At 39.0% G+C, this 22178-nt stretch overlaps 2 protein-coding genes across 6 annotated transcripts in view; both read left to right on the forward strand.

Moving 5' to 3' along the window:
• Positions 1–443: 443 nt before the first annotated feature.
• Positions 444–13868, forward strand: LOC116720509 (monocyte to macrophage differentiation factor 2-like). Its single transcript, XM_032563808.1, has 7 exons — positions 444–898; positions 6934–7015; positions 7251–7411; positions 7837–7911; positions 8005–8106; positions 8686–8755; positions 8838–13868. The coding sequence occupies exons 1-7, from the start codon at positions 885–887 to the stop codon at positions 9039–9041; spliced, it is 708 nt and encodes a 235-aa protein (XP_032419699.1). The 5' UTR covers positions 444–884; the 3' UTR covers positions 9042–13868.
• A 1223-nt stretch (positions 13869–15091) lies between these two features.
• The window catches only part of radil (Ras association and DIL domains), a 35549-nt gene continuing 28462 nt past the window's right edge, over positions 15092–22178 (forward strand). For 4 of the 5 annotated variants that reach the window (XM_032562300.1, XM_032562302.1, XM_032562301.1 and 1 more), the window contains exons 1-4: positions 15092–15422; positions 17602–17683; positions 17849–17963; positions 19120–19609. In XM_032562300.1, the coding sequence (XP_032418191.1) occupies positions 17880–17963; positions 19120–19609 (574 nt within the window). In that variant the 5' untranslated portion in view covers positions 15092–15422; positions 17602–17683; positions 17849–17879. The remainder of the gene's footprint in view (positions 15423–17601; positions 17684–17848; positions 17964–19119; positions 19610–22178) is intronic. The other variant, XM_032562303.1, reaches the window with a different exon arrangement.

Raw genomic sequence — 22178 nt, forward strand, 5'->3', positions numbered from 1 at the left:
GCATCTAAGTTGAAGGAAGTTGGAGAACCTGTTTAGAACCGAGGATTTGATGAGGAGAATTTGCAGACTCCATGCATAAAGCAGTTATATTTTACATTAAACTTAAATTACACACAACTCTATATTTACTGATTTGATGACTTCTGAATCAGAAGGCAGCTTGTTGCACTGGATTTCATTTAGGGGTATTACCATAAAAGTAAATGCCACACTTAAATTTTGGAAACTCTTTCTCTTCACTATTTCGCACTACTGTGTGTAGAGATACCAATCAAAACTGATAAAACTGTTCATTTAACAAACACGTAAGTTTTACATAAATTATACATTGTAAAAATTCATGAAAATCGTATAAACATAATTTTGAATTTGACAAAAATCTAATCCCGCTCTATGTGCCTGCACATCCATCTAGTGGCGCGACCAGGAACTGCATTCAGAATTTCCTCAGCTATGAATCAGAGCCTCTGAAAATGATGTGGCAGCCTTGAGATATATATTTAAAAAAAAACAGACTTCCTCATTGAGTCGTGATGACGATGTGAAGCGGTGATTTGCAGACACATTAGAGGCTCAGCAGCAGCAGCAGAAATACCCCGGACAGAGCGGGTCTCGTCCAGCCGCTTCCCGCCGCCCACACTTCCGGAGCAGACCCTGTTACAGGCAGCTGCGGGTCGGGATGCGTCCGTCTGAGATGACGGGAGGACGGTGCCAGTGAAACGCGGCGGCTGGTTGCGTTGCGCTGCGTTAAATCTCGCTTTTGCAATCTCAGCTGAAGAGATTGCATCACATCAGCAGCAGTTTTTCTATCGACCGACACTCAGCGGGGATACAGGCTTTTAATCCTACTGTCTGCCGTCAACTGTTGCTTATTTTCACTGTAAATGAATCTTGTAAGGTAGGTAGGAAGCTTTGCGTATCATTATAACCTACTGGCAGTATGAATTCAATTTTATTTAAACAAATGCTTGAGTATTGCATGTGTACAGCTAATTGTTTCCTGTTGGTGATGATGATGAGGATACTAGGATGAGCGAACAACTCAATATTTCATCTAAGAACCATTCTCTCTGAAACCAGATGTATTTACGTACTTCACTCACCATGTAGTTCTGTGAGAAAGTATTTTCCTCTTATAGATTAATTAAGGTTTTGGTTTGTTGTCAGACCTGCATGTTTCAGATAATCAGACTAATTTTAATAAAAAATACCCAGAGTAAATACAAAACACAGATTTGAAGTTATTTGCTAATATAAGAAAGGATAAAAGCTGCCCTGTGATGGACTGATGACCTGTCCAGGGTCATTGACCGCTGGAGATAGGCCCCAGTACCCCTCACAACCCCAGTAGGGATAAACGTGTTTGAAAATGGTTGGATGGATGGGATAAAAGCTATCCAAACCAGCCAGGTAAAAGGACAGGCATTAAAAACTTAAATCAGAAGTAGGCTAAAACATCACAAAAGGAAATACATCATGCCGCTATCTGAAGAAAGCAAAGAACAGATAAGAAACAACCTGTCTGACATCTATTAATCTGGAATGAATTATAAAGCCATTTCTAAGGCGTTTGGACTTGGAGAAAACATGAAAAAGAGGTGAACTTTCTTAGGCGTTGCCAGCCCACTAAACTACTCCAAAGCTGCACCAAACACCATAAATTATGAAAGAATCCAGAACAACATCTAAAGCTCTGCAGGCCTCACATGCCTCTGTCACGGCTGTTTATGATTCAACAATAAGGAGACTTGGTAAAACTAGCATCCAGGGGAGAGCCTCCCCCCACCCCTAAATAAAAGAAAAAAAACCACATTGTCAAATAATACCTTGAAAACCCCTAAGACTGGGAAAATATAGTGTGGACTAAGGAGACAAATGTATAATGTTTTGGAATGTATGCGTATGTTACCTCTGGTGTGAAGTAATAAAACACTTTAGGAAAAGAACATCAAGTATAGTGGTAGAAGAGTTTTGGTCTGGGGCTGCATTGCCCTGAAAATCCTGAAAAGGAATGTGATCAGTTTGTAATAGTTCCTTTAATCCCATAGAAATATGTTATCTCAATTTGTATGAAAATTAAGTACATCCTCAAAGGTGGAGGAAGTTAACGAGGTCGTCTAACTTGTGCTGCCTCATTGGCTGATTATACTAATCAGCTGAAGGTGAGTCTGTCTGGTTAATTTTCAAACAATGCAGAGACCTGGAAGGTAACCCTTTAAACTCAAATACTAGGATCATACTCCAGGACAATAATCCAAAACAAACCAGAAAGTCCACCTCTGACAGGCATGACCTTAACAGGCTGTTGACACCAGGGGTGGATTAACCATGTATTAGGTTTAAGGATAATTTAGTTTTTCACATGGGGTCAGGATAGCTTTTATAAAAACAAAATTATTCAAAATTTGCATTTTGTATTTAATTTTAAAAAATGAAGATCAGAAAAAAGCAGCTAAAACAGAAAAAATCTGTAAGAGGGCAGTTGTTGTACTACACAGCACTGTTTCACAATGTTCTGTATTCTATTTATTGTTTGACACAAAATTAAGACAAACATTAGCTTCAGTGTTGTCAGCACTGCTGGTAACATTTTCTAATAACTGATTAATATTTTCAATCTGTAAATATCCATTCAGAAAGGTTTACCGATCAATCTCTTTTTTTCTCTTTAAAAACCCAAACACAGACACATCTCAATAAATTACAATACAATCAATTAACAAGATAACTATGTTTTTATCTCTGATGAGTTTCTGCATCCTGAGCAAGCATATGTTGAAAGTGGAAAGAAACAACTTCCCCTTAGCAGAACGAAACTTCCACCAGAACCAGATAGACTAATTGACCATCAGCCTCAGCAGGCAGGAGCCTGAGACAAAACCTGAGAAACAGACACTACAAAACAGAATGATGTAAATTAAACATTAATAAAGATACTGCAAAAAATAAATTTAGATTCTTAAAAATCATCTTTGTGAATCTTTTACTAATTTTTGTTTTGTAAGACACAGTCAACAAAGGTAGTAATGTATTTGGTCAAATATTTTTATGCATTTTACATCTAATGAATATTTCTCAGTATAATAAACATTTGAATCCGAATGTTTTTGATCAGCTTCTTCCTGTTCCTCTCTATCCACTCACTGAGTCTTTATGCCTGGCCCATAGCTTGTAGTCTGCTAATTGTCAGTAAATGTAATAAAGTTACTATAACCCAGCCAGGCCTACTGGGCTGAGAACAGGAACACACAATACAAGACTGACAGTAAAGAGAGAGGTGCCCTCTGGATAGACAAATCTCTTTATTTGGGACAGGACTGGGAGTTTCTGGGCTGGGTCAGTTATTATTAATATCTCTGAATGAGTGTCACTCTAAAAACAGCAGCTCGACAAAAGAGAGCCCAATAGAGAGGAACAGAAAAGATGGGATGATTCACCTCTTTTACATATTTGTGATACCATAGGTAAATTTTTCATTTCCGTTTCCATCCTGCAGTTGTCTGTCTCTGAGCAGTTTAAGTCTCCATTGTGTGGGAGGAAAGCACTTCCACTTTGCATCTCACTATTGTACAACAGTCCAAACATGTACATAGTGTAAATTTAAAGCAGACATGGAACTTTATATTTAGCATATTTTGGGGTGGCAGTGGCTCGGGTGGTGGGGGTTCATCTGGTGGGTTGCCAGGTTTGAAACCCTGTTTCCTCTATCTGGGTCACTTTGCTGTTGTGTCCTTGGACAAGAGACTTCACCCTCTCTTCTTGCTGGTGGTGGTCAGATGACCTGTTGCCAACTGAATGGCAGTCTCACCTCCGTTGGTCTGCTCAGAGCAGCTGTGGCTACAGTGTAGCTTACAACCATCAGTGTATAAACGGGTGAATGACTGATAGTAATCTAAAGGGCTTTGGAATCCTCAGACTTGATATAGAACTATACAAGTGCAGTTCATTTACCATCTAGGAGAAAAGCAGCAAGACGGTAAACTGGTATAATGGTACTCAATTCATTAAGTAAAACACATTGAATGGATTAATTACACAAAGATGTTTTCAATACCTTATTTCTGTTAATAATGATGATTTTCTGCATATAGCTAATGAAAAAAATGTACATTTAATATTGAAATATTACACCAAACCAATTTAAAAAATAATTTATAAGAAGGAAGTGGGGCTGCACAGTGGCACAGTTGGTAGCACTGTTGCCTTGCAGCAAAAAGGTCCTGGGTGCGATTCCTGGCCTGGGTCTTTCTGCATGGAGTTTGCATGTTCTTCCTGTGCATGCTGGGTTCTCTCTGGGTTCTCCGGCTTCCTCCCACAGTCCAAAAACATGACTGTATTTGGACTGTTAATTGGTCTCTCTAAATTCTCCCTAAGTGTGAGTGTGTGTGTGGATGGTTGTGTGTCCTGTCTGTCTCTGTGTTGCCCTGCGACAGACTGGCGACCTGTCCAGTGTGAGCCCGCCTCTCGCCCGAAACATTCGCTGGAGATAGGCACCAGCACCCCTCCCAACCCTGATAGGGACAAGGATGTACAGAAAATGGATGGATGGAAAAAGGAAGTGCAGATTTTATGAAAAGTGTGTTTAATACCTGCTTAAAGGTTGTTATTTTTCAAAAGCTACCTTTAATTAGACAAACAAGGCTCACCGGAACAAATATTCAAATTTATTGAATATGTTGTGCAATGTATGAATTATTCAGAAGAAATGTGGCAGAAGTGAAGAGATGTTGTGAAGATGTCCTTTTTGACACATCATGACGCTAAGTAAAAATACCACGGTTTGACACTATCAAGACCAACGCTAAAGAAGCTGGCTGTTCACAGAGTGCAAGCATAGTAAATGAAAGTTGAGTGGAAGAAAAAAGTGTGGTGGCACATGAGAGCAGAAGGTCCTAGAATTTCTAAATACCTCAGCAGGGTCTCCGTACCACCTTGCATAGATGCAGTTAGTCATGCAAAAGGGAGTTCTGATTAATTTAGCTGACATTTTTGAATGAACAAAACATTTTTATTTTTAATATTCTAATTTATTGAGTGCACGTATAGAGTAGGAAAACATTTTGTAATTTCGACTTAAACATTGTAATTATTTATTTTAGTAGATTTTCATTGGTACAGTCATTGTTTGAATAATTTAAAAATGGCCTTGCTGAAGAACAAGTAAGCTGATACTGGTCCTGTCAAGTGGGCTCGCCTACATGGTTACCAGATGAAGGGATGATGCAAATTTTCTTTCTGATTCTATTTTAAATGCTGATATTGGGTGTTTTTTCTTCTTTTTTTGAGCAAGCTGCTAAAAAATGCTTTCCTTTACAAAGGGAGAGGGTGAAAGTGAATGATTTTCCCTTTTGGCTCTATAAACATTGTTGATGCACCCTGGACTTCTCCAAATGTTCACCTGTTTTCATCACATTGTTTGTTTGTTTCAGGGTCTCCAAATTACACCGAAAAATTTAAAATGATAATTCGGTTAAAGGAAAACAAAGCGAGCCTCCGGACAGAAAGCTCAAACTAGCTGCTGTGTCCAAAATGTCTTAAAATAGATATCACAAACATGGGAGATTGGCAGAAGAGATGCTCCTTCCCCGAAATATACTAAATACGGATAATGTTTTGTGTTCTTTTTAAAGAAAACTGGTGTGAGACCTTTAACTCTAGACTCTTTCTTTGACTGAAGTTTTTCCAGTGCCCATATGAGACAAACGATCTAAAGCCGAGGATGTTCTTCTTTTGACAGCAGCTTGTGTTTTGGTTCCCACTGCTCTTATAGGTGGGTGTTTGTGTGAGAAAATGACAAATCTAGGTCTCTTATGAAATTTGCTTCTGGAAGATGCAACATAAGAGCATGGGCGTGTGTGTGTGTGTGTGCATGTGTATATGTGTGATTTTGATTTATGTGCATTTGGTTATGCATGTTATTTAGTCACAGGAAGAAAGTCAAGACACGACAGAAACTGGCTAGGGAGAAGAAATAAACGAGGAGTTCTCTGTTGTTAAAGAAAGAGACAATCCCTGCTCTGCAGTTACCATGACAACAGTGACATCACTGAGGGTTACCTCCTTTTCTTCTTTGCAGTTGTGCTCAGAGACACCAATCAGTGTTAATGTGTGTGTCTGCAGTGGACGTGTGGACATGCGGAAGCTTCTCCGTGTGAACTATTTATAAAAGGAATCATAGGGTCAAACGTCTGGTCCAGACGGGACCGTGGATACCCACTGTTGCCATGCAACTGCAGCCATGACAACAAGTTGAAGCATGATGTAGCGTTGCTAAGCAATAGGAAAGTGGAGGTGGGGACTTATGGACAGCTATGAGATACATGCAGCATTTTACAGGTTCAGCATTCATGAGAAGCAGGTCAACCTTCAGCTCACACATATTAAACATGAATTAGTTTATGTTCATAATTTACTGACAGTTTCTCATCTAAAGTCAGAGCTTCTGCAGTGGAAGCCAGATATTTTCATGGTCTAAATCAATCATTAACTTGTAGAGGGATACCCAAAGCATCTAGCCCAAGTAATACAGGCCGTTCTTCCAGATACTAATGTAAACTTGATTTTAAGATCTTCTCTCATCATTTTGGTATTTAGCAAAAAGAAATATTTTTGCTAAATTAATAAATCTGATTGTAAGTCTCATCTACAGTATTTGTGCCTGTCTTTGGGTAGCCTTTAATTTTATTTGATGTTTCTTTAATTGCATTTAATTTCTATTATTACTTTTATTTTGACTTGTTTACTTTGTGTTCTATTAGTTTTTGGACATCATGAATCTTGTGATTCATGATATCCATAAATCCAAAGATTCTTGCTTACTTGTTTTTATTTATTTTTTATTAGCAAATGTCTTAGATTTTAGCTTAAACAAGAAATACAATGTTTTATTCTAATAAAATTGATTTAAATTTGTTGATATGTGATCATTTACAGGTTTATGAACAACCGTGTTCCTCCTAACAAGCGATATCAGCCCACAGACTATGAGCATGCTGCCAACTGTGCCACGCATGCGGTCAGTATGCACACACGCACACACACACACACCCCCACACACACACACACACACACACACACACCCACAACATATAAATTGATCTGTAAGATCTTAAAGATAAAGCAGGACACTCATACTGTAATTAGTTTTAAAAGTTGTGCCATTATTGCATGTACAATTGTGCTTTCATCCTGATAGTTTGTGTATTACCCTCTGTAATCTAATGTGTTATTTATGTTCTAAATTGGTTTAGATGTGGATAATCCCCAGCCTGCTGGGCAGCTCACTGTTGCACTACGAGTCAGAGGACCAATGGGAGCGGCTGTCAGCCTGGGTATATGGGGCGGGGCTCAGTTCACTCTTCATCATCTCCACTCTGTTCCACACTGTGGCCTGGAAGAAAAGCCACCTTCGGTACCAAGACACATTTACACAGCATTGGAGAAATATCACACCAACTTTTATACAGTAGCTTTTTGTTTAAAAAAAAAAGAAGCTTTTTCTTTAAAAAATGTAAAAACTATGCATGATTTTCAATGGACTTCACAATTATATACGCATTACTTTGTGTTGGTCTGTCACTACACATCCTGATGAGGATGTAGTAATAACAGAAGAACTATAGGACTGAGGTGTCAATGTTTTTTAAACAAACAAATATTCTTTTATAAAGTTTCTAGCTATCTATCTATCTGTCTGTCTGTCTGTCTGTCTGTCTGTCTGTCTGTCTGTCTATCTATCTATAAGACAATGTTGAATACTTTTACAAGACACATATTAAAGTGATATTATGCCTGAGATTGCATAAAAATATAAATACAAAACATTCTGTTCTTCAGTTCTATGGAGCAGTGTTTCCACATGTGTGACAGGATGGTGATCTACTTCTTCATCGCAGCCTCTTATGCTCCATGGTAAACATACTGACTTGCTGTCTGTATGTGAGAGAATGTAAATATGATAACATAGGAACCCAGTTTGCAGCTGTTGGTGCTTCTCTCCTATAGGCTAAACCTTCGGGAGCTGGGTCCGTGGGCATGTCACATGCGCTGGCTGGTTTGGGTCATGGCGTCTTTTGGAACCACCTATGTCTTCTTCTATCATGAGAGGTCTGTTCCCACACTGACACCTTTACTTAATTCAGACTGGCTTTCTGTCCACACAACTGACCGGTCATGCTTTAAATGAGGACAATATTACCACAGTAATAATTATTAATGCTGCATCAGTTCTTTCATTATATAAATATAGACATTGCAAATTTAAGTCACTTATGGGACAGTTGGAACATGTGAGCTACTGGGCCTGCCTGTTTTGGTCACATGTCCAAAACAGGCAGGCTAGAGGTGTGAATTACAAAAAAAACCCCCAAAAAAAACACTTAAGATGACAAGCAAGTCAGGGCTGAAGAGTAAATGTTATAAAGATTAAATTAATTGAACATCTTTAAGAAGAAGACCAGTTGGCTTCTATGTGCGCACTTTAGATTACCATGTTCTGGATAATTTATAATCTATACCAATGTATTGATTAATTGATTAATCCTAACCCATAGGAAGTCCTGACACAATTTTTGATAACCAACTGCTTAAACTATTACAAAACTACTGCTTTTTTGTTTCAAACTTCACATAATCATTCAATAAGTAAGAATAAAAATCTGTTTTTATATTTGTTTTCTCTTTCAGGTATAAACTCATGGAGTTGATCTGCTATACAGTGATGGGAGTTTTTCCTGCTCTGGTCATTTTCTCAATGGTGAGTTCACTCATGTAATGTATGCATCACGTTGTGCTGTATTTCCAGTATCAACACCTTAATCCCTCATGCTTCCCGCTAGCCGGAGCAGTCCGGGTTGTGTGAGCTGCTGGTCGGTGGAGCCTGCTACTGTCTTGGTATAGTCTTCTTCAAAAGTGATGGCATCGTCCCATTCGCCCATGCCATCTGGCATCTTTTTGTAGCTGTGGGAGCAGCCATACATTACTACGCCATCTGGAAGTACCTCTACGCCCAGACTCCCAGGCAGGTCCAGACCTCCAGATGACATCAGTGATGACTTCACAGGAATGGACTCCTGTGATTAAACTGCTCTGGAGAGCTGTGTCCAAGTTCAAGGCTTGCTTCAAATAAGGGTGAACTTGATTGCACATTTGGGCCTTTCTGATAAACTCACAAAGTCAAAGCTCATATATTATCAAGAAATCGCCTTCAATAGTAGGCAGTCTTGCTTTGACTGTTTGTGGGTGCACAAGCAGCACAAAGGAGCAAATCACAGGCAGCGGCAGACAGCAAGCCTCCCACTCTGGTGCCATCTTGTTTCATCTGACAGGACGATTTTCTACTGCTGCAACAAAAGCAGTCCTATCAGGCAGCTAGAAAATACAAACAAATGTGCTTTGCATATTAAAATCTGCATTTGCTAGACTCTTTATGGAATAAAGTTCCCAGCTAGAGAGAAGTGCATACACCTCCAAACTACACATATTACTGGAAAATCTAGTTGGAAAATCTATATGCTTCAGAACCTCAGTCTGACCTGCTCACAGTCACCAATAGAAAATGTTTTATACTTTTGAGCACCAATGTCGCCACCAAGAAATATAGAGTGCAGAATATCACACCTGACAATACTCTGTATTCTCAGCAATTAACCCAATGGGGAATACTTATATTCTTTCATGCTGTTGATTGGTTAAGAAAACAGCAGAGAAAGACTCATTGCTAAAAGATAATAGCGCAGTAGGATCATAATAACCTTAAAAGTAGGATTAAAACATTCCAGTAAAGTTCAAATGGTGTTGGAGATGACACAACTCAGCCCAGTTTTGCTGACAACCCTGCTACAAAATCAGAGGTGAAGCCTCGGGTAAAAACGCAAATTGGTCATTGGATTTGGTTTCCAGCTGCTTGGAAAGCCTTGTGCTCTTCTGAAGGATTCCTTCATTCAGATTTATCCCCACTGTCTCCCAAGGATACAATGTTGAGACAATGTTAATTAAAAGTTGGGTAAATCTTACAACAATGTCACAGCCTGGAATAATGATAAAAGATGTCAGATACCACTAACCTGCATTAGTTTATTCAACAAATGAGGTCTTTCATGAAAAAAAAGCAATAGCAGAGACACCGTGTTGTGATTAATCTGAGGCAGCTTTGTAAACTTGGACACAGCTAGAATCCAGACTTTGGTTCATTTTAAGGTTATTTATCACTGTATTTTCCAGTAATTTGATTTTATTCCAGTGATCAGGGGTTAGTTGCTAGTATTGGAGGTTTTTCTCTCTGTGGTGCGCGTCCAGATTCAGTGTTCAGAGGCTGAATTCACGACATTGTCTTAATGTCAAGAGGAGGACAATGTTTACAATTAGCTGCCTTGACTATCATCGTAGATTTAGCAATTATTGTAATCATAATTTACACCTGATAAACATGAGTAGTTCTTACTTCCAATCTTTTTTTAGTGACTTACTGTAATTATCAAAATAAGCATGAATAGACAAATTTATTAATGTATATATAGCATACATTTGTGGTTGCAGCCTTACAGACCCGTATACATCCACAATTACTTGGTACCTGATTATGTAGTATATTTACTGAATACTGATAGTTTTGTGTTGTTGGTTAGATTTTGCAGAGACGAATGTCATCAGTATCATTTATACAGAGATTATATTTTCCTGTGATGTGATTGTAGTGTTGAAAATATGTGAAAACTAGTGACATACTTTGTCTGAAACCACAATGAATCAGCACTGCCAGAAGGCTGAATTACTGCCGTAACTGCTAGCACACGCTACCATGATTAAACAATACGTCTTATCTGAAAGGAAACTGAAGCTATAGTACTCTTGAACAATCTGCCCCAATATTAAGGCATCTCAGGAGTGTGTGCGTGTGCGTGTGTGTATTACTTACTGGGTGCAGTTGTTTGTATCTTTTACTATCTTACACCCATTAATCCAAAACCCATGGTTGTCAGTGTTTACATATAAATAGCTTGAGCACATACAGTAAGTATCTACTGTATATTTGCTAAGAGTCTTTAACTCTGCTTGCCAAACAAGCTTATACACTTTGATGAATGTGGCAGGAGGACGTAAAAGGTCAAGAAATCTAACATTTAAAGGTATTAAAAAAAGCAACTGATGTGGATCATGTTTCAACAGTTGTTTGTCACTCAGGATTTTACAGCCAATTTAAAGGACCACCAACCTGCGTCAATTGTTTGTATTCTGTCTGGTTGTCACCACAGCTCCACTTGCTTACTCCCAAATGTTTTCTACAAGTTTTACATGATGGTTACTGTTCAGACAGTAACTGAGGTATGATATAAAGGAGCCAGGAAGCTTGGTATCAAACAGCTAAAATCAAGTTTCAACACAATGTTACCTCTGGAAAAAATGTGTAAAAAGTCTTAAAATAAATTAATGTTTCGTCTTAGTAGCATAATCTCACATCATTATATTCAGAAAAATCTAAATTTGAATGTGATCAAACACATTTAGCGAGGAATAAGTAAGGTTAGAATGTATACTTACTTTATTAAGCAAAGAGTGTTAAAATTTGAAGTAGACGTCCATGACTTCCTTTTCTCTGTGGTATAAATGTGATACAAATTTCTCTTCGGAAGATGATGTAAAAAGCAGGGTAACATGTCATTCTGCTAAGTTATGTGATTCTTGCTCATATCTACAGTCCGGGCAGTAATAAAAAAGAATAACGTTAATATCCTGGATTACAATCCTGGATGAAGATCTAGGTTTACCTTAAACTGCAGTCACATTGTTCCCTATGGTGGTGTATTAGAAATGCATGGTATGAAAGTCTTAATGTGAAAAAATGAAGGAGCTTTTTATGAAACATCAAGTCCTGGCTGTCACGTATTTGAAGTTTGGGTGTTGCATTTGATGCACTGCTGTTATAAGTAGTGCATGTGCATTAAGATTGATTAATGGTGGGGAATACAGTTGGTTCTGCTGCATCGTGATGTCATATGTTGCTATTTCTCAAATGTATAGATCAGCTAAACGAGACAAAATTGAATTTTCAATAATCTATGAGTAGTCAAATAATTATTGGCCAAATTAATCAGAAAATATATGAAGCTGTCAATTCCATTGTGTTTCAAATAGGGTGCACTGATAAATTGTCTTCAATTTCCTTAATTTTGGGAAATCAGTGATCGACTAAAACCTAAATGAAAATCTGGTTTTATCCATTAATCTTATCTACCTTGGCAAAAGTGGAAATAATCTACTGTCACCTTTTGCTCTGCTGTAAGAGAGGAAGGACTGAAAGGTCTGATCAACAGTTCAGATCTGCATGTGTGCTGTTAACAATAGTCACTCCTTGTTGCCAGCATAGGTACTTTCTTGCTATATTTAATGGCTTTCCAGACAGATTTTTTCTCCCAATAAGAAATTGGTCTTGGACAAAGTTGGATTTGGCAAGTCAGGCTTTTTAAAATATCGGTAATCATGATTGGCCAGAAAAATGTGATCGGTTCACCCCTCAGATACAGGATGCATGGTGTTTGGGAGCTGTGGTGCTCATGTGAAGCGACACGTCCACATGTATCTGTGGCAGCCTGGTAATCTCATTGTGCGCACTCCAGTGTCAAATGCATTGCAACATGTTGCCTGAGCATTCGTTTTCCATGGCATTACGTTTTTCTATTCTATTGAGACAGAAAGTAGAAAAGTGTGTATTGGGTTATTAGAACCACACAGTGAATAGGTAAAAAATCTCCACATGATTTTTCAGTGTGAGGTTATGCTACTGCTTACTTATTTTTTAATCTCATTAATTTATCTTTACCAGGGATGCCAATATATGTGGAAGACTCTGTGAATCAAAATATGGATCTTGAAAATGTTTTAGTTTGTACAAGGATACATGCTGACATCCATTAGTCACATTATTTTTTAATTTTAAAGTATGGATATTACCATTGCTTTTACAGACGGTCATAAAGAATCTCAAATTGTGTACCGTATGATGCATAACCTGTTTATAGCAAAGTAAATCATTCTGACAACATTAAGTAATGCATGAAGCCAAGCCAAATACTAAACAAATCTTACCCTACAAGTTTAATTAAAGCGCATCTCTGTGTTCAAACATTTACCTCCCTTTTTGATAAAACAAAATGCAATTTACAAGAAAATAATGTGAACTGAATTATTTGAAAGAAGACTGAGCAACTTCTAACTGTAAATCTCAAACAATAGTTTTTTCCTTTTTTGAGCTGTAGATATTTCAGAAAGATGAACCGATCTAAAATTAACAACACATTTTCATGATTACAAATGTATCACCACAGATGAGTGGGATATTAATGTTTATTGTAGATCTGAATATGTCTAAATGAAGCAAAGATACTTAACTGATTCTAATTTGAGCCATATTCATGAATACCAAACAGCTTGTATTTGTATTCTGTGTTTATTCAAGATACATCGAACAACTGAGTGTTGTATTGTACTTTATCATATCCAGTATTAACACTACTTCCATAAGCGGTTTAATTATTTTACTTTTGTGTCTTTATCCTGCTTACAGTATTTGTCTCTTTTAGAGATGTAGTGGACATATGACTTTGTATAAATTCCAAAATCTTTACAAACGGCATATCTATTAGTATTATTTATAGACTCTTTGTGATTATGAAGCTGCTTAGTGTTTTTAGTCCTGCTGCTGATCTCTTCCTGTTCCAGGAAAGCTAAAGTATTTTCCCACATTCATGGTTCTATAGTTTTCAGTTTGGTTATTGTATCTGGTGCTTTTCTGTGCTGTGATAAGCCGATTTGATGCTAACAATGCTTTTATCTTTTCTATCTCTGTTATAATAAAAATGCTTTTTCATGCACTCCATTGTTGAACTCTTCCTTTACATGCTTTAAAACATTTTTTCTCCTTTGCTGCACTTTGATGTGAAACCTTTGTTTGTCTCTTTCTTTGTGTGTATTTTTTAAACTTGTACTGTATTTACAGCCGCAGGACTTTGGAGACAGGTTATGCCTTTTACCAGCTTTGCACATTTACATACTGAAAAGATTTCCCTGTTCTTCTTTGTTCTATTTGACAAAGAAGAACAGGGAAATCTTTCCTAATGGCTTTCCTAATGGCCCCTCCAACCAATCTTGGTTGGAGAGCACCCGTAAACATACATTTTCAATGCTTTAGTGTTGATCTTCAATGTCAACCATGGTTTTCTTTCCGGGTTTTTGGACAGTCATGGCTTGGCAGGTTTATAGATGTGCCATATCCTTTCCGTTTTCAGTTGTCTGCAACATATTCCAAGATAGGATACTGTCTTACAATTCAAAACAGCTTTGAACTTTTCCACAACTTTACTCCTGAATCATCTTGTGTGTGCTTTGATCTCCACAAACCTGTTTGGTCAGTAATATTCACCAACATATCTCAGATGCCTTCACAGGTCAGCTGAATTTATATTGACATGAAATCACACAACGATGGATTGTGTTTAGAGTCCAAGAGGTCAAGCCAAGAGGTGTCTGTTTGGGATTAAAACCTGGAGTTCTAGTCATTTCAGACTAAAACTTCTGTAGTCTGAAATTGTATCAAAATTAACTTCAAAGTAAAGGAAGTCTTTAATATCCATAAATAAATAAAATTTGAGACATGTGCATCAAAGGGCCATTAGCCAAATATAGAGCAACAGCAATGCCACCGAAGTCTGTCGATCATAAACAAAGAATTTGATTTTATTTGTGTCTCAGATAATTAATGATTAGCTCGAGTAAAGCACTTGCTCTCTCTTTCACCGAAGACGGCTCTAGACAGAAATTGAAGATTTAACACTTAGGCAAAGTTTAAGATCACTGTAAATTGGTAGGCTATGACTTAGATTACTTTTAGCATTATTTGTTCTTTCCGAATACTAAACAGTCTCTCCAGTAAACCTACTCGATAATAATTTTCATTAATTTCTACCCTGTTGAGGGGTTTTCAATCTGCTTGTTGCACTGAAGACGGAGATAGTAATGAAGTGTCCGCCAGAGGGAGCCCTTTTCGTCGCTTTAAACCGAAGCAGGTGTATTTTGGTGACGAGCAGAGCTCGGTTCTTTCCGTCTCGTTTCGGCCGCGAGGCGTTGTGGATGTAGGAATGCGGTTACCATAGGGCTGTGGGCATTGCTGGGCACTCGGCGCGGCGGAGATGTATGCAAGGGAACGGGGACCCACCGCGTCTGTCTGTTGTCCAACTTAGCGGGGCCGTCTCGGGAATGTGGAAGGGAACTCGAGACGGAGAGGCGACGGTGGGAACGGGGCAGCAGCGTCTGTATATCCCCCATCCATTTTTTCTGGGGATTTTCTGTCTTTGTGGGGGGGAGAGAGGGATTGCGAGAGAAGCCAAGGATTCCCCGGCAGCACCATGGAGCCACGCACTGCAGACAACGTGAGTACTTTGAGGCAACAGACACACAGAGCTCCCAGGGGAGTGCGCTGCTGAAGCACTCAACTTTTCCACTAGCTAACCTAATTAATTTAAAAAGATAAATTATTCATATCCGTTTCTATTTGTGGGGTGGTATTTATACTAATTACATAATAATTGTATAAAATGAGCCGGAGTATAGTCATTAAGCACACCTGCTGACGGTCAGAGGCCGCGCCTGCCGACTCCTCAGTGGATTAATTTCCGAGGATTTTCTCCTGCCTTTTGTTGCTAAGGCGGTTGCTACTGACGACCAGCGACTCCGAAGTGGTAAACAGACGGACTAACACTGAATATCGGGGCAGACACAAGTCGAGCTCCACAGTTTTATCTCTCCCTGATAGTGGTGGGTGTGTGCACGGTTAAATCCTGACCTTCTGGTGGTGAATACAAGGGCAGGCAGCAGGTCAATAGCCTGTGAGACATTGTTACCAAGTGGGTCTCAAATATGTCATTGTAAAACATAGAGCCTACTCACTAGTTTTTCTTATTGTGTGTAGACGAAGGAGGGGTTTCCTGGGATTGATTTAACCGCAGCCAAGTGGCCAGATTATTGTGTGGATTAGGCGGCATTTAAAATAGTCACGTTATCCCAGCACTTCTTAAGTCTGATACATCATCTATTTAGGCTGACCTACTAATATTGGGGGGGGGGGGGGGGGGGGGGAGAATTTCATGCAGTTCAAGTGTTTGCAGGAGGTGAAACATTTTGGTGCAAATAGATCGTGTGGCAACTTGATAAATGAAGAGCTGCAAAATATATTTTCCTATATATTTTTGTCCGTTCTCCAACACAGTTGAATTACCTCCTCAGCATGTTATAAAGTTCTACAAGGTTCTTGTTATATCAGTGATTAGACTTCAGGTGTGCTAAATCAGGAGGACATCTAAAACATGTAATTGTAGAAGACACTAATTGTTGTATCACCCTTAATGACAAGAACAGCCATTATGCTATTATTAATTACACATAGTGATTCTTTAACATTTCTCTGGATTAATTTTTTCTTGCAATTCTTTTCAGAATTGTTTTTATTTGAGACACAATTGAGAGACTTTCTAAGCATGAGCACTGCATCTCAATTTAATTTAAGTCCTGACTTGGACTAGATTTTTAAAAAATAGAGCAGTCCCCTTTAACAGACAAAATGTTTTTTATGATGTACATGTTTTGAATATTGTGTGATTTAAATATATGCCAAAATTGAAGTTAATTTATGTTGTAAACATTATGTTAAGTTAAAATTAATGAGTAAAGTAAGCTAATATGGACTTGTTTACAATATCTTTGTTTCTTTATCAGTCATTTCTCTAATCCCCTCAACACTGCAATGGTCTAATAAAGGCCTTTCTGTCAAACTAGAACAGAGGTCTTCAGAAACACAATATAATAGTAACATAGACCACATGGATCATTTTAAAATTGATAATGGTTTTCTACCATCATAATGCTATGATAATACTTGTATGAAAACCAAAAGAAAGTAGTGGCATTTTAATGCAGGGTGATTAAAAATCCGCTGTTCATCAAGTTTTAAATGAACACCTGATTCCAATGATTGTATGACTTTCTCCATATGATATCAAGTGCTGCAGAAGCCTGCTAATCACCCATTCATTTAAATTAGGTGTGTGGCAGCAAGGAGAAACCCAAATCATGCTTCTGCTGTCAGGGTTGGGAACCACTGGTCAAGAAGGCCACGTAAATACTAATGATGAGTCAGATTCGGCCCCCTGCTTTCTGTCTGTTGCTCTTTGACCCCACTGTATAACCTCTGGCCATCACGTTTTGCAGCCACAGTGACATCTCTATGATCTGAAGAGGAGTTGAACATAAAGTTCCATTCCATGTTGATGTTTTTATAGTTTTTGTGTCAAACCCCAAAACTCCCATAGTTTCGTTATTAATATTTACTCAGTTTTGCTAATCTTTGAGTTATAAACTTAACCTTGATAAAATCATCTATCCCCAGTGCATAAGTGTCAGAATACTCCAGCTTTTAAAATAGCTATTTAAAATAGCAGAAATTCAATTGGTACTTATGTGACTCTGAAGGGACCTGAAGAACACCTAAATGTTTTGAATTACTGCTGGGATACTTTGATGTAACTATGCCATATATTTGAATTTTTTTTTCAGAGTGAAAGGTGACGGTGAAATGAAATGCAAATCGTCTGGCCTTCTTCCTGCTACAAAAGAAGTGATAATTTTTAACGTCAAGGTACATTTCTCATCTTACAAATGCTTTTTTGTTGTTTATCACATTACCATCAGGATGCATTCATTTTGCACAGTACAGGGCTTACTATACAATAAATATCTTCACAACTAGTGAAGATAGCTGTGATAACCCCCTGCATCCATCAGCTCCTCTTTTGTCTGTCAGATTTGGAGTTTGTGAGGCCAACAACATCATCATGTTCTACGGTTCTTCCTCTGGGGCCAGCATGTCCCTGCCATCCAAGAGCCGCCTGAAGCGCCAGAGCAGAACCTTTACACAGGTATGTAAACATTGCTTCTCCCATATAATCTGATTTCTTGCTAGAAAGCTAAATAACTGTGATAAAATAAATGAATAAGGTACAGTTACTTCTACTTTCATACAGAATGATTGTTTAGGTTTAATTAGCTTTCCATTGGTCAAAGACTACAAAGCTCTCTAAAGCTTTGATAAATGTCAGGATTCAATTATTTACAGCAGATTAATTTATTTTAATTAGATAATATTCAGCAAAAAGAGTTATCCATCTAATAACTTTATAGTTACTTGAGAGGGGTTGCATGATGTCACTTAATGGTAATTAATTGTGTCTAAAGTAATTCAGATAAAAGTGTCTCACACCATCTGTGAAAGTTGTGTTAGGAAAACTACTTGCAAAGCATTTTGAGTCCATCTATGCTATGAATGGTAAATATTGTTTATCATTGTCATAAAAAAATTTGTCATCAGGTTAAGTCATGCTGTGATAACGACATTCTCTAACTGATAATATTGGCAAACCCAAAACTAGAGTGCGACCGAATTCCATCAAGAAAACCTAATTTCTCAATGCTGCAAATAAAAAAAATTCTGTTGTTTTGAGGAAAAAACTAAAAAAAAGTAGGATCCTATCATTTTCACCATACGTAAAATGTAGATGGAATTGTAGAATTTAACAAAATAGAATCCACAACAAAATGCAAAATCTTACAACATTCACTGATATTGACAAGCAGGAAGTCTACAAAGTAGTTTCTGTGGTATTTTGTTCGCTGCCCTTGCTGTAAATGTTCTGACCTGGAAAGGCTAACCTGGCTTACCTCAGCTCTCCTCTTCACACAGACAGCAGTGGTTAAAAAAAACAACAAAATCCAAAATCCACTGAAACACAGAAATCAGGGGTCTGACAGAGTCATAGTCATGTACTAAAATGTCTATGACAGATGGAAATTATTAAAGCAGTCCCTCCAGGATTTGATGTACAACCCGATGTTTTTGAAAATTTTTGCTGAAAATTAGCAATAAACTCACAATTATTCATTAGTGTGAAAAAATATAGGTATCTGTTGATTTTTTCCTATTGAATGTTTCAGTTTTCTTATTACTGCAATATTTGTTTTGTGATTTTGTTCTTTCAAGTTCATGATGTGTACTTCACTGAATACATGCTTCTTTAGGTCCTGTACCGCACTCTGAGCTACAGAGACCGTGTCCCAGCAGAGACAGGGACAAACACCCGAGGGGATCGGCGCTCCACTACTGAACCCCCAGAGCGGCCAGCGGATGACCCTGCCGAACTCTCCACTCAGAGCTCGGCCCCAGGGGTGCTGAAGATCTTTGGAGATGAGATCTGTGCCGGTGCCAACTACAAGAGTGTCCTAGCCACGCCCCGCTCTAGTGCTCAGGAACTCGTGAAGGAAGCGCTGGAGCGGTACTCGCTCAACAAGGATGCAGCTCGCGTCTATGTGCTGTGTGATGTGATCGGACGTCTTGAGGGCGGCGGGGCATGGAGGACTGAGTGCCTGCGAGCGCTTGGGGACAACGAGAAGCCGCTGCTGCTCCAGGAGCTGTGGAAGCCCCGAGAAGGACATGCTCGCAGGTTTGAGCTGCGCAGGAGAGCTGAGGTGGACGAACTCAATGCCAAAGAGAAGGATACCGTCACTGCTGGTAAGTAAACACACACACACGCGCGCACACACACCGAGAGCAGCTGGTCTAATTCTCTTCTCTCTTACATGTCAAACTCAGCAGAAAAGCACAGCTCGTTAACTCTTCTGCAGTCAGCATGTGGGTGTGTGCGTGTGTGTGTGCAAATTTTGTAGAAAGGTCCTGTGAGGAGAATATTTAATCAGGGTCAGAGTAGTAGCTCTACCTCGGTGTATGTGCGCACGCATACACCGAGGTAGAGCTCTGAAATCCTACCATCCCATTGGTCGATGTCTTTTTAGAATCATGTGTTAACTTAACTGTTAGCTTAAGTCTTGCTTCAGTACTCCGATCTTTTAAATTCTTTTAATTCTATCTGAAAATCTACCATTTTAGTAAAATATACCTTTTTCATTTTTGTCCTAAAAACTAAATGAAAACAGACTGACTTTTCAGTATGTAATACAACAAAGTCAACAGGCATGCTATGTTTGCAAATGCATGTCTTTTCTGTAACTGGGATTTGACCTTTTATTTCTAATTGTTTTCAGTTCTTTTAAAGTTTGCTTCTTGTATGAGCACATGCTGACACTCACCTGGCTGGATCCCTTTAAAAGAATTCAAGAAACATGGTTCTGGTGGTTTTCTGTGATGGAGGACAAGTATTTTTAGCTGCAGTCACACGTTATGCTTTCCAGCAACACCGACATTTCTTAAGAAGCGTGCCAGGGTGTACTAGTTGCTATGTCAACTTCTGCGCCAGCCAGAGAGTCAGTCTGCAATCAGATTAACTGTTTTCTGTTTTTGTTTGTCTGGTAAAGCTGAATATTTTTGAGGCCATACAGAAAAATGCAATTTCAGGAAAACAGAATGACTTTCATGTCAAGTTGTCATTTGTTTTATACATATACATACTGTATACCTAAATCCAAAATTATTTATACCCACAGTCCGATTTGGAGCTGGGGGTTCTTCTCTTTTTTACTGTTTTCACTAATATCTCTCTTCTGAGATATCAGTGAAAACTACCATTAGCTATTGCTACTTTTGGCTGGAAATAGTAATAGCAGTTTGGAGTAGCCTAGCCAGTGTCCTGGCTTCAGTCAGAATCTGAGGAAGAATCTATAAAGCAGAAGAGATGACAATGAGTCCCATTTTAGTGAGGCCTTACAATTTCAAACTGCTTCTAATGATACCAAAGATAGATCATCAAAATACCTGTAGAAACATCCAAAAAAATGGTCTGCACTGTTAGAATAGAATAGAATTCAACTTTATTGTCATTGCACTGTCACAAGTACAAGCAACGAGATGTAGTTTGCATCTATCCAGAAGTGCTCTACGAGATATAAATATTTATTTACAGATGTACAAGACTATGTATGTATGGACTATAAGGGGTTATAGCAAGAGATATAGATATTGTGTATAAATATAAATATGGGAGCTATATGCACAGATTATACAGAATATACAAGAATGTTAGGGAATGGAATAAAAATAAATAATGGCAGATAAAATTTACAGGTTGTATGTGTGTGTGAAGAAAACAGTCTGTGATGTGTGTGTGTGTGTGAGGATAGTCCATGTGTTATTGTTGTATGAGAGGATAGGGGAGTACAGTCCTTATAGTTTATGTTTTATGTCAGGAGGCGTTCAAAAGCGTGACAGCTGTGGGAAAGAAGCTGTTCCAGTGCCTGGTGGTTCTGGTCCGTAGGCTTCTGTAACGCCTCCCAGAGGGCAGGAGGGAAAAGAGTGTGTGTGCTGGGTGAGTGGAGTCCTTTGTGATTTTCCCGGCCCTTTTCAAACACCGCTTCCTGTAGATGTCCTTGATGGCAGGGAGCGGTGCCCCGGCGATATACTGGGCAGTTTTCACCACCCTCTGCAGCGCCTGCCGGTCGGAGACAGAGCAGTTCCCGTACCAAGCTGTAATACAGTTGGTGAGGATGCTCTCAATGGTGCAGCGGTAGAAGTTCGTGAGGATCTCTGAGGACAGGTGGTTCTTCCTCAGGGTCCTCATGAAGAAGAGGCGCTGATGCACCTTCTTAATGAGTTTGGAGCAGCTGGTCGTCCAAGTCAGGTCCTTGGAGATGTGGACTCCCAGGAACTTAAAGGTGTCCACACGCTCCACCACTGTCCCCTTAATGTGGATGGGTGGATGTGGGTCAGCGTTCCTCCTGAAGTCCACGATAAGCTCCTTGGTCTTCTCGGTGTTCAGCTGCAGGTTGTTTTTGTCGCACCACTCAGCCAGACAGTCTACCTCCTCCCTGTAAGCGGCCTCGTCATTATCTCTGATGAGGCCGATCACCGTGGTGTCGTCTGCGAACTTGATGATGGCGTTAGAGCCATGGACAGGTCTGCAGTCGTAGGTGAAGAGGGAGTAGAGGAAGGGACTCATCACACAGCCTTCTGGCACTCCGGTGTTTATGATGATGGTGGATGAGAAGTGGTTTTCCAGCCGGACATGTTGAGGTCGACTGGTCAGGAAGTCGAGCAACCAGTTACACATGAGTGGACTGATGCCGAGGTCTGTGAGTTTGGTAATGAGTTGTGATGGGATGACAGTGTTGAATGCTGAACTAAAATCTAA

Source organism: Xiphophorus hellerii, chromosome 5 (assembly GCF_003331165.1).
Source record: "Xiphophorus hellerii strain 12219 chromosome 5, Xiphophorus_hellerii-4.1, whole genome shotgun sequence".
Lineage (NCBI taxonomy): Eukaryota > Metazoa > Chordata > Actinopteri > Cyprinodontiformes > Poeciliidae > Xiphophorus > Xiphophorus hellerii.